At 37.2% G+C, this 13,046-nt stretch overlaps 1 protein-coding gene across 1 annotated transcript in view; it reads right to left on the bottom strand.

Annotated features, from left to right (window-relative positions):
* TMC1 (transmembrane channel like 1) overlaps positions 1-13,046 on the bottom strand; it is a 269,325-nt gene that overhangs the window by 109,009 nt on the left and 147,270 nt on the right. The window contains exons 5-6 of the mRNA XM_008069917.2: positions 10,208-10,382; positions 357-485 (exon numbers count right to left, since the gene is read on the bottom strand). Coding sequence (XP_008068108.2) covers positions 357-485; positions 10,208-10,382 — 304 coding nt within the window. The remainder of the gene's footprint in view (positions 1-356; positions 486-10,207; positions 10,383-13,046) is intronic.

The following is a 13,046-nucleotide window of genomic DNA, read 5'->3' as shown; positions in this document are numbered from 1 at the left end:
AAGGAACAAATGATTTAAAATGACCACAGAAGTTTTAAGACCTCAAACAATTTCTAATCATTGTTTTCAAACCTATAATCATTAGCCTGGTCTCTCTAGTGTTAAAGACATATATTTGTATACTATATGTATATATGTAAATATGCAGTTACATGATATCGATGTTTATATCACTGTGAACATTACATGTAATGAGTAATCTATATATTTTAATACTTTATATATGTGACATATATAGTATTATCTATATATCATCCTATATATCACATATATAATATTTATATAGGTAATGCTCAGAGGATTTAAGAGATCAATATCAAGGAAAGCATTTCTACTTATAAAAAGTGGCATCATACTTGAGAACTTCAATTTTCTTCTCCATCTTCCAAGGTTTGCATTTCACAGTAGCAATCATTTGTCTATTCTCATCTAACTCTGCCTTCAGTCTTTCCAATTCCTCTTCATCAATTTCTTCTTCTTCTTCCCTTTAAAAGACAAAAAGAAAACTCGTAATAAAGTTAAGCTCTGCTTGACTTCCAAACTTAAGGAAGACTGATATCAGATATTTTGCTCAATTTTTTGACTTGGCTGTATCCAGTCAATGCTAAGACCTATAACCACTAGAACTTGTATCTCAACACTGATGTGATATTACTGGAATTAGCATAACTTTAAACAATAGTGTTTGCCTTCTGACATCCTGAACTAAGCACTCCTTTTATGTCCAGAGCCTCAAACTCTCAGAAGTAGAAAATCTGTGGAAAGAATAGTTACAAACTAACATGATACAGCCTCCTCTTCTCTATTCCCTGGTATACCTTCCCCCACCAAGTCCACATTTCATTTAAATATTTTATTTTTCAATAAGGATAATAAATTAGAGGTGAGGATGTCTTTGAAGTACCCTTAAAACTTTGTTTGCCCTGTCTCAAGAAAAAGAGAAGAAAACTGAAGTAGGGAAAAATAAAAATCTATTTCTCAAAGGTAACTTAATCTGTTAATTAAACCTTTAACTTCAATTGATAAAATTCAATTGAAATATATTTGGTGAAAGTGGATCCTTTGAAGAGACCTTCAAAGGAACTGAGTTCCACTGAGCATAGGACGTATCTTTTCTGTGTTCTTAGTATTACAAAAATAATATAAGACCCAGAACTAAAAAAAAAAAAAAAAAAAAAATCTAAGCATGAGCAACTTAATTTTAAATCAAGGAATATAATACCATGTTGTAGAGGTCATGTTTTTTGGTCATCAATTGTTTCCTTTCTTAAGCCATTCTCTCCTAATTTCAAACACATCCTTCTATACTTAATATTGGTGGGGTTGGAACTCTGTAAGTCATATTTCTGCTTGTCAGTTGGCTCAGTATTAGCCTTGAACCAAAAAGGGTTTTTGTTTTTTTCCTTGGCCTGCTGTCTGCTCCCTATTTGCTCCTGGGATGACACCTCCTCCTTAGCCATACTTCTTCACTCCCAGACCTGAGAGTCCTTACCATAATTACAAGTAAATCCAGTTTACTAATGTTTCCAATACTAACAGAACCAGCTTCATCACCTCTTCCATAGAAGCCAGAAAGGCTGAGCATCAGTCCCTCTGCCGAGGCCCAGCTCTATGGGTCTCTCCTCTAAACTTCAAGGTTTTCGTTTCAACCCTTTCCATTGTTCCTTCATCCTTGGGATGGTATCTATTGAAAGTAGGTACTATCACCATGATACTTTGATGTTTTCTTTTTGCCTTTTCAGTAGCCTAGTTAACAATTATTTATACCTCCTAACTCTTCTCTTTCAAAATTTTCTCTGTTCAGTTAACTATTGAAGTTTCTCTCCTCACTAACCCTGACTGATACAGAAATTGTAATCCATGTCAGTCTTAGTTAGAAACACATTTGTTCTTCACTAAGCTTGTGACTAGACACAGTAGGTATATGACAAAAATTATTATTATTGTTTTTTTGAGTCAGAGTCTCACTGTGTCACCCAGGCTAGAGTGCAGTGGCACACTCACGGCCACTGCAGCCTCCACCTGCTGATCTCAGGTGATCCTTCCAACTCAGTCTTCCAAGTAGCTGAAACTATAGGCATACGCCATCATGCCTGGCTAATTTTTCTTGATTTAGTGTAGAGATGAGGTCTCACCAAGTTTCTCAGGCTGGTCTCTAACCCGAGGGCTCAGGCAACCTCTTACCTCAGTGACCCAAAGTGCTGAGATGATAGGCCTGAACCGCTGCATATGGCCAGTAAAAAGAATTTTTTTTTTTTTTTTTAGTTGGAGTCTCACTCTGTCGCCCAGATTGGAGTGCAGTGGCCACTCCCGGCCACCGCAGCCTCGACCTGCTGGGCTCTGGCGATCCTTCTGCCTCAGCCTTCCAAGTAGCTGGAATTACAGGCATGTGCTACCACGCCCGGCCAATTTTTTGATTTATTGTAGAGATGAGGTCTCACCTGCCCAGGCGGGTCTCGAACCCATGGACTCAGGCAATCCACTCACCTCAGCCTCCCAGAGGCGCGGGATTACAGGCTGAGCCACCGAGCCCGGTCAGAAAAACTATTTTTTAAAGTTCTAGTTAAAGAACAGGATGGGCTATAGTTGTATAGCCCCTCTGACAAAATAACTTTCAATCTCCATTCTTTGCCACCAAGCCACAGTATTTATTTATGTATTTATTTTTTACTTATTTTTGTTGTTTTGAGTCAGTCTCACTGTTGCCCAGGCTTGAGTGCAGTGGCACGATTACGGCTCACTGCAGTTTTAGCCTCCTGGGCTCAGGCAATCCTTCTGCCTCAGACTGCCAAGTAGCTGGGACTATAGGTGCACACCACCACGACTGGCTAATTTTTTAATTTTTTGTGAAATAAATCTCCCTATGTTGCATAGGCTGGTCTTAAATTCTTGGGCTCAAGCAGTCTTCCTGCCTCAGCCTCTCAAGGTTTTGGGATTACAGGCATGAGCCACTGTACCTGGCCCATAGTTTTTAACCATCCCATGAATACTGAAACAAAAATTCACATTAACCCTTTAAAATAACACCTTATATTGACAGTTTGTTTATTAGGCAATTCATATTTTCCTTAGAATACTAATGCTGATTCATAAGAACTACGTAAGTTCACTCTACTAAATACAGCTGTAATTGCCATTGAGTTGTTTCTGTTTTAATTATTTGGAGTTTATTATATAAAGCCTATGGTGCTGTACAACCATAGCATAAAATACTTCATAATTTTTTTTGCTACATCTATATTCAACTTTTTAAAAAATTTGTCAATTAGAATGATATATAGGCTCGTTGTACAAGAAATATACAAGTTAAAAAAGGGAAAAAAGAATGGTATGTGGGTTGGTCTGTCTATTTATGTCTTTATTTTTTACTTATTTTTGTTGTAGGAGGGGAAGGTATGTTTTAATAAAAATGATTAAAATGATTTCTCTGCAAACATAGATAATTCCAAATTACATAGACTTGAAATACTTCAGGGAACTAGCAAAAATAAAATAGACGCCAAGAAATTATTGATAATGGAGTCAATAAGAAAACAAAAAAGGCTTTAAGATTAATAACTTAAAATATCAATTGCTTGATATTTAAGCCTTTAACTTGCCATCCTTTGAAAATAACTCATGATATTTACATATAAGTACCTTAAAGTTTTGCATTACTTAACTTTCATTAAGAATCATACATAAAACAGTATCTCATTTAATCCAGCACCATCAGAGAATGAAAACATGATCAATTTGATGTGTGAGTTTACCATATAACTAAACCTGCATGCCAACTTTTAGAAAACACTTAATGAGAATCTTTCTAACATGAATTAAATTCTTTATATGTTTAATCTAACCAAAATCTGATTCCTTTAAAAGTCATGAAATGTTTTTAATAATCCCTTTTCTATTTATCCCTCTGAGAAGAGTTTTCACCTCTCTGAAACACCAAACTACTTTGTACATCTTCTCTGGTACATATATGCTGTCTTATTTCATAATAATTTGTACCTAGGTGCCATTCCCTTACTATATTATGGATTTTGGTAGATTGCAGATATTTGCATATTCATATTCAAGTTCTCAAAGAAATTAGCAAATTAGCCTCACAGAAATGGAACTGGATAAATATTTATTGAATAAATGTATATGCAGATAATTTTTCTAGTTGACTCAGGTTATTATCATGAAGCCAGTGCTCAAATTGCACTAAAACATAAGAATGCCCTCCAAAATTATCACTGTATGGAAAGACATTCATTCCTACACTAAGTGATCCCTGATTGGTATATTTTTTAAGTCTTTTTGTTAATTTTTTATTTCCTCTGGAGGTTCATCCTGTGCTACAGAGTACAGTTGTTGACAGTTAAGTTACCTTAAATATGCAGGTAATTAAATTATTAGTCTCATCAGCGTTACAGGGAATCTGCTTTTCTAGAATCACTCAAAGAAAGGGCTAATCATATTAAAAAGATACAGTGTAGGCATGCTTCATTTTCTAAAATTTCAGGCTAATTTGTGCAAGAAAGGCTTCTATCTTAAGTTTCATTTATTTAAACAACAGTTGTTAGGAAGAAGAAGGCATAATATGTTGAATTTCTCACTGCTATGAATATATTACTTATTCACTTAAAACTGGGTCAGGAAAAGCCTGTAATATTACTGGAAATACTCCAAAAGGTCTAACAAGGCAGTATTTTTTTAACTGTCTCCAAAGATAGTTAGCATTACAACCTCGGTTTTAGTTGGTTTCAAATGTGTCAATGCGAGGGAAATTCCCTGAAGCATTGCTTGAAATTTAAATTTAAAAGATCCTGAATTAATTAACCTAAATATAAATGTGCCCGATTTGCGTACTAATCTTGTTTGAAATATATTTGCTAATATGTTTTCTTAAAAAAAAAAAAAAAAAAAGATGCTTATCTTTAAAGTGAACAATAGAAAATAGACTCAAAAAAAACCGGAACTATCAATCCTCACAATTTATGATGCTATTTAGAACAGATGTACAAACTGTGGCAATAATATAATTTGCAAAACCTATTGAGACAATGTTTGGTTCTGTATAAGAGTGAAATGTAGGAAGGTCCCGGGTGCTTGGGGGCTTCTCAAAATCAGAATGAAAGTGGGAAAAACTGAAACAGAATCAGGACCCAACTGGTTTACATGGCCCTGTTTCCTAGAAGTTGATATAAGCCCCTAAGGAGATCAAAACAGTAGAATTTCTGCTCAACACACCTTTTTTTTTTTTCTGTTTTTTTCTCGGGGGGGGGGGTTCCTCTTTTAATTTTTTTTATTTTAAAGGTGTGGAGTACAATTCAGGGTTAGGTATACCAATGTTCATTACGCAGGTACCCTTGTTGATGAGATGTGTCTCCCCTCCCCTGGCAGATTCCAACTACTGCCAATCCCAATGCCCCTTCCCCCGGCAGTTTTCCTCTACTGCCAATCCTTTTCTTATACTATAACAATAATTGTTCAAGCTCCACTTAAGAGTGAGAACATGGATATGTAGTTCTTTGTTTCTGTGATATATCACTCAGTATTATAAACTCTAAGTCCATCCACTTTGCTGTGCAGTTCATGATTTTGTTCTTATTTACGGCTGTGTAATATTCCATCATGTATATGTACCACTTTTTTTTAATCCAGTTCTCTTTTGATGGACAGTATGGTTAGTGCTATGTTCTTGCTACTGTGGACAATGCTGCGATAAACATATATCTTTTTCATAGAGTGATTTGAGTTCTTCCAGTTATATTCCCAGTAGGGGGATTGCAGGGTCATATAGAAGGCCGATTTTTAGATCTTTTAGGAATCGTAACACTGTCTTCCACAGAGGCTGTGCTAGTTTGCACTCCCACCAACAGTGTAGAAGTGTTCCCTTTTCACCCATCCTCTCCAGCATCTGTTGTTTTTTGAGTTATTGATGATGGCCATCCTGACTGGAGTTAGGTGGTATCTCAGTGTAGTTTTAATTTGCATTTCTTTGATGACTACTCAGGTTGAGCACTTTTTCATGTATCTGTTGGTTGCTCATATGTCTTCTTTTGAGAACCATCTATTCATTTCTTTTGCCCACTTTGTAATGGGGCTGTTTGCTTTTTTCTTTTTGGCATGTTTGAGTTCCTAGTATATCCTAGATGTTAGGCCTCTGTCAGACATACAGTTGGCAAATATTTTTTTCCCAGTCTGTGGGCTGTCTCCCCACTCTTTTGATGGTCTCTTTGGCTTTGCAAAAGCTTGTCAGTTTGATGAGGTCCCACTTGTCTATCTTATCTCTTTTGGAATGGGCACTTGGGGTTTTGATCAGGAATTGGTTGCCAGTTCCAATTTCCAAAAGGGTGTCTCCTGCATTTTCTAAGGTTCTTATATTTTGAGATCTTACGTTTAGGTCTTTTATCCATTTAGAGTTTATTTTTGTATACGGTGATGGGTAGTGGTCTTGTTTTCATCTTCTGTATGTGGTCAGTCAGTTTTCCCAGTACCATTTACTGAATAGGTTCTCCTCTCCCCAGTGGTTGGTGGTGAAGGCTTTGTCAAAGAGGAGTTGGTTGATAAATTGAGGTTTTGCTTCTAGAATCTCTATTCTGTTTCATTGGTCTATATGCCTGTTCTTGTACCAAAACCAGACAGTTTTGATTACTGTAGCTTTATAATAAAGTTTAAAGTCTGGGAGTGTGATATCTCCTGCTTTTTTTTTTTTTTTTTTTTTTTTTTTGCTGAGGATTGTTTTGGCTATTCATGGTCATTTATGTTTCCATATGGATTTCTGTATTATAGTTTCCAGGTCTGAGAAAAATGCTGCTGGTAATTTAATGGGTATTGCATTAAATATGTAGATTGCCTTAGATAGGATGGACATCTTACCAATGTTTTCTTCCAATCCATGAGCATGGAATATTTTCCCATTTGTTTGTGTCATCTTTAATTTTTTTGAGCAGTGTTTTGTAATTTTCATTGTAAAGGTCTCTCACGTCTCTGGTTAGGAAGATGCCAAGGTATTTGAGGGTTGTTTTGTGGCTATTGTGAATGGGATTGTGCTTTTTATTTGGGTTTCTGTTTGTTTATTGTTGGTGTATAGAAATGAGACTGTCTTTTGCACATTTATTTTATACCCTGAGACTTTGCCAAAGTCCTTTATCAGTGCAAGGAGGCTTTTGACAGATTCTCTTGGGTTTTCAAGGTACACAATCATGTCGTCTGCAAAGAGAGAGAACTTGACTTCCTCTTTTCCTATTTGGATACCCCTGATCTCCTTCTCTTTTCTGATTGCTCTGGCCAGGACTTCCAACACTATATTGAACAGGAGGGGAGAGAGTAGGCATCCTTGTCTTGTTCCAGTTTTCAGGGGAAATGGTTCCAATTTTTGTCTATTTAGGAGTATGCTAGCTGTGGGTTTCTCATAGATGGTTCTTGCTATTTTGCGGTATGTTCCATCTATGCCTAGGTATTCAAGGGTTTTTATCAAGAAAGTATACTGAGCCGGACTCGGTGGCTCAACCTGTAATCCCGTGTCTTTGGGAGGCTGAGGTAAGTGAATTGTCTGAGCCCACGGGTTCAAGATCCGCCTGGGCAGGCGAGACCTCATCTCTACAATAAATCAAAAAAATTAGCCAGGTGTGGTAGCGCATGCCTGTAGTTCCTGCTATTTGGAAGGCTGAGGTGGAAGGATTGCCAGAGACCAGCAGGTCGAGGCTGCGGTGGCCGGGAGTGGCCACTGCACTCCAGTCTGGGTGACAGAGTGAGACTCCACTCAAAAAAAAAAAAAAAAGAAACCGTGCTGGATTTTATGAAAAGCTTTTTCCGCGTCTACTGATAAAATCATGTGATTTTTGTTTTTACATCTGTTGATGTATTTAATTATGTTTATGGTCTTACAAATGTTGAACCAGCCCTGCATCTCAGTGATGAAGCCTACTTGGTCGTGGTAGATGATTTTTGAGATGTGTTGTTGAATCCAGTTTGCTAGGATCTTGTTGAGAATTTTAGCATCTATGTTCATCGAGGATATTGGCCTGTAGTTCTCTTTTTTGTTGGATCTTTACCTGGTTTGGGTATCAATGTGATGTTAGCTTCATAAAATGATTTAGGGAGCATTGCATCTTTCTCAATTGCCTGGAATACTTTAAATAGGATTAGTTTCAGTTCCTCCTTGCATGTTTGTAGAATCTGCTGAAAAGTCATCTGGTCCAGTGCTTTTTTTTTTTTTTTTTCTTTTTGTACGTAGTTTTCTTATGGCATGGTCAATTTCCTGAATTGTTATTGGTTTTTTTAGGGTCTCGATTTCTTCTTGTTTCAATCTGGGGACATCGTGTGATGTCAGAAAGTCCTCCATTTCCTTTAGATTTTCAAGTTTGTTTCCATACAAGTGTACATAGTAGTATCTGATAATCTTTTGTATTTCTTTTGTGTCAGTTGTGATTTCATCTTTTGCATTTTCCAATACACCTTTATAAAAGGATATTTCTGAAGCATAAGTAGAGAAAAAGCAAATTTTGTAACAACCTATACCATGCATATATTTGACTATTGGTGAAGATTTCTCAATGAAATACTACTGTCAGAAAGCATAAACATTGCTAGTAGTGACTACATGAAAATAGAACGAATAATAATAATAATATACAAGAATTAAAATTGTGTTGCATTTTATTTTTGAAAGGCATGAAGTATAAAGATTCTTAAAAATGAGATACAAATAGAAAATACTGGAGTCAAAATTTAAATGCAGATGACATCTTGGTATTCAAAAGAGGAAGAGCTTGAGGAAGAGAAGGAGGAATAAGAAAAGAAACAGGAAGAGAAAGCAGAAAGGGAAATTAAAAATTTAAATAAACTAAAACATGAAGTGGATGGGGTTACTCTTATTCTAATATGAACAGAACTTTGTCTATTAATACTAAGCTTCTCTACCTGACAGAATTTTCATTCAGTTGCTTTTAATAACAATCATGTGTAAGAAATAATATAATAGAGCTACTGAGTACTGAAGTGTGCCATCTTACGAGGACATCTTAGAAAGTTCTTCATGGAAATTCCCATGAGTGTTTGCAGGAGATCCCATCACCAGATGGTGATTCACATGGCCCCATCACCTGTGCATTGTGGAATAGGCTGACTGTTTTTTTTTTTCTTTTTTGAGTTGGAGTCTCACTCTGTTGCCCAGACTGGAGTGCAGTGGCACACTCACGGCCACCCCAGTGTTGACTGCTGGGCTCCAGCGATCCTTCCATCTCAGCCTTCCAAGTAGCCGGAACTACAGGCATGTGCTACCACGCCCGGTTAATTTTTGATTTATTGTAGAGACAAGGTCTCACCAAGCTGACCAGGCTAGTCTCGAACCCACTGGCTCAGGCAGTATCCATTTGCCTTGGCCTCCCAAAGTGCTGGGATTATAGGCTGAGCTACTGATACCAGTTAGCTGTTCTCTTTAATCCTTTCCTAAGAGTCTAAATTTTCTATTATTAGGTATGTTTTATATGCATTCTTTTCCTACCTGCCTGCTATCTGCAAATTTCCAAAGAGCAAAGACAAGAATGTTCTTTTCCTGGATTTTTTTCTCAACAGCATTTAATATATGATTCTACACAAAGTCTGCATTCAGTAAGATGTCCTGGCGGAACTGAAAGATAACGGGCTGTATTAAAAAACAAAGTGACAACTTGAATTCTCTGTAACAGAAGCCAGCACTCTTTTTTTCTGTAAAGAGCCAAAACAGTTAATAATTTAGACTTTGAGTGCTATACACAACTCTGTCCCATATTCAGCTTTGTTTTTTATTAATGACCCTTTAAAACTGTAAAAACCATTCTTAGCTCCTGGGCTGAATTTAGCTATAATTTGCCAGGCTCTGCTCTGTAAGATAAAGTGATATGAACTCATTATTTAGGAGTTTCTACCTAACCTAGATAACAATCATACAATTAATGCAATAATTTTAAAATATTTAAATTATCTATTTTATGCTAATGACCTATGATAATTTAGATTCTTCATAAGAGAATTTCTCATGGTCCATTTTTAATATATTTTCACTTTCAAATTCTACTTTAATTATGAAAATACATTTAATTAAGTGGAGTAAAATGGCAGCATCAGATTAAGGCTGTAGTTTTAATTACCAATTTTAAGGTCAAAGAGTATCTGAAAGGAGTGATCTTTCAGCACTGGAGCTTTTGAAAAAAATAACACTTTCAGTTATATATCAGAACTAACTTACGCTCCTCTTTTCAACCTCCTCCTCCTCTCTTTTTCTCTTGCCTTCCTTGTTTCTTCATCCTCTGGTTCAGGTTCTGGATCATCTTCATTGATAACATCTCTGGTCCGTTTCCTCTTTGGTCTCAAGCTCTCTCTTCGAGGCAGTTTATCTTCCTCCTCCTCTTCTTCTTCTTCACCTAAACACAGCAGTTAATGATTCAATAAGCAATATCAGAAAATGGTATGCCATGTCCTCTAAGAACATTCAAATAAAGTTCAAGTTTAGAGGCTATTATTCCAACATATAATGTTTCAGAGGTTCACTACTATATTTACTACTACTTCTATCTTGGAACAAAGGATAGGAACGACAAGGAAGTGCTGCAAAATAGAATAATTTTGGAAAAATTCCCCTAGTCCTGATGATTCCTTTCATTTTTATTTTTATTTTATTTTTATTTTTTGAATTGGAGTCTCGCTACGTCACCCAGCCTGGAGTGCAGTGGCATGCTCACTGCCATTCCAGCATCGACCTGCTGGGCTCCAGCAATCCTTCCACCTCAGCCTTCCAAGTAGCCAGAATTACAGGCACGTGCTACTACGCTCAGCTAGTTTTTGACGTGCTGTACAGAGATCCTTTCTGTTGTTCCTTAACTTCTGCCATTTAGAGTAAACTGTTGTAAAAAATCAAATATTATTCACAGTTATCAGTATCATCTTATATAGAAGTTACTGTAGAAAAAAATTTACCCTTCAGCGGAAAACTATGAATTGCCCATATCATACCTTTCTATGTTATCTGATTCTGATTTTATGAAAGCTGTTTTACAACTCTGAAAATCATAGATAACTAGATAGCAATACAAAATACTTTTATCTGTAGACATCCAAATGAACTTTATCCAATGTAAAGAAAAGCCCCTTCCAAAAAAAAGTTTTGCCTCCGTTCACACAATTATTTCAATATTTATTTTCTATAAATTTGTCTGTTCTTCACCATTTTTTCCACTAGGCTTTGAAAACTATGTATACTCAGTCGTCCAAACCAAGAATGGGTTTCTGTTTGTTAAATGTTGTAGCAAATGTTTTATGTTATTTAAGCCCCATTCTGGCATTTTGAAAATTTACCCATCTTTTATTAGTCACATTAGTACAGAAAGCACAAAAGCCTGACAGGGAAAAATACACAGTTTCACTTACTAATAACACAAGAATTCAAGCAACTACTTGGTACTCTGAATTTTAGTTTTTTGGTTTTTTTTTTTTTGCATTAAGACTAAACTACTGGGATGACATCAGCGAGATAGCAGAATAGGAAGTCTTGGACTTGACTTCACACAACAGATACAAAGATTCAACAACAATATACAGACAAACTCCTTTGATGAAAAATCAAGAAACCAATTGAAAGGTGCCTGCACTCTACATGAGCATAAAATCAGCCAGGTAACTGGTAGGAAAATCTGAGACCTCTCTCTCACCATAATTCTTCCCCCCAAAACAGTACCACACAATTGGGAGGAAATCACCAGCTCCCTGTTTCTCCCTGGGGCAGGAAGAAAAGGATCGGTCCAAATGTCCAACATTCTGATTTTTTTAGGGCTTCCCATGGGACTGGTTTCTGTCTTGCCAGAATCTGAGTACTGACAGACCCCTGGTTGGAAACCAGTGAGAGCAAATAATGCTCCTTGAATAGCATGCTGGCACTCATAATAACCCCTCCCCCAGCTCTGCATGGAGTGAGCAGGTGATAAACATCAAATCTGAGCTGCTTCCTGGGGAGGAAAAGAGTTTCACAGTGCATACATTACAGTTTTCTGAGGGACTTTCTGAGGAACTGGCTCTATTCCACCTGTCTCCCAGAGCCCTGATGAGACTCAACATACTCTTTTGGAGGGGGCGGGGGAGTGAGAAAGTAGGAGTTTATTAAGAAGACAGAAAATCTCTGGCAGTGGGAGGGGACCCAAAAGAGGGTTGCCCTCTTTTGTTTTAAAGATATGGGTTACAGTTCAGGGTTAGGTACATAAGTGGTCATCGTAGGTAAAGTTTGGGCCTCCCTTTGGCCTCCACTTTGCCTGGTCTGAGATCGGGTGCCCTTATTGATGTTATGTGTTCCCCACCCTCCAACTTCCATTATTGCCAATCTCCTTCTTACAGTATTAGGATATATGTTGAGACCCAGCATACTCTAAATGTCTAGGGATCACAGAGAACAAAGGTGAAGGTTTGGGCTAATATACACACTCACTTACCCAGCCCTACTCCCCAGCTCAGTACAACATGATTGATAAGACTCCCAGCCCCTGACTTACTCCTGGAAATGGAAATAAAAGACTGAAATATATGCCTAATGTTCAAACTTTTCAGGAGACTTCCTAAGGGAATGGCCAGTCTCAGAGTATAGACAGAAACCAGCATACTTTTGATGCCTAGGGGCTACTAAGAACAAAAAAGAGGAGCTCAGGACATGCTGCTGTCCCAGAACACGTATATTATAGCAGAAAGACACCAAAGGGAGGAAGAGATCACAAATTCTTAAAAAGAAAAAGGAGGGAAACTGGCAGATCCCTCTGATTGAGAATTTACACATATACAAATCCAGAGAATACACATACACAGAAAAGATTTGAGAGGCCAAGAATCTCTGGCTTTACAGAGTGGTGGGAGTATTCTGTACAAACTTGGTCCATGAAAAATGGGAGAGGCATATACTTTTGCTAACATGCTAACAAAGAGTCTAGAGTGAAGAAGAAACAGGGAAACATGCCCCAAACAAAAGAAAATAAAACTCCAGAAAGCAGCCCTAAATACACACACACACACACACACACACACACACACACACACACACACACACACAC

This window comes from Carlito syrichta, unplaced genomic scaffold (assembly GCF_000164805.1).
Source record: "Carlito syrichta isolate Samal-C Ts95f unplaced genomic scaffold, Tarsius_syrichta-2.0.1 Scaffold312501, whole genome shotgun sequence".
In the NCBI taxonomy this organism is placed as follows: Eukaryota; Metazoa; Chordata; class Mammalia; order Primates; family Tarsiidae; genus Carlito; species Carlito syrichta.
This window is presented reverse-complemented; position numbering and strand designations above follow the sequence as displayed.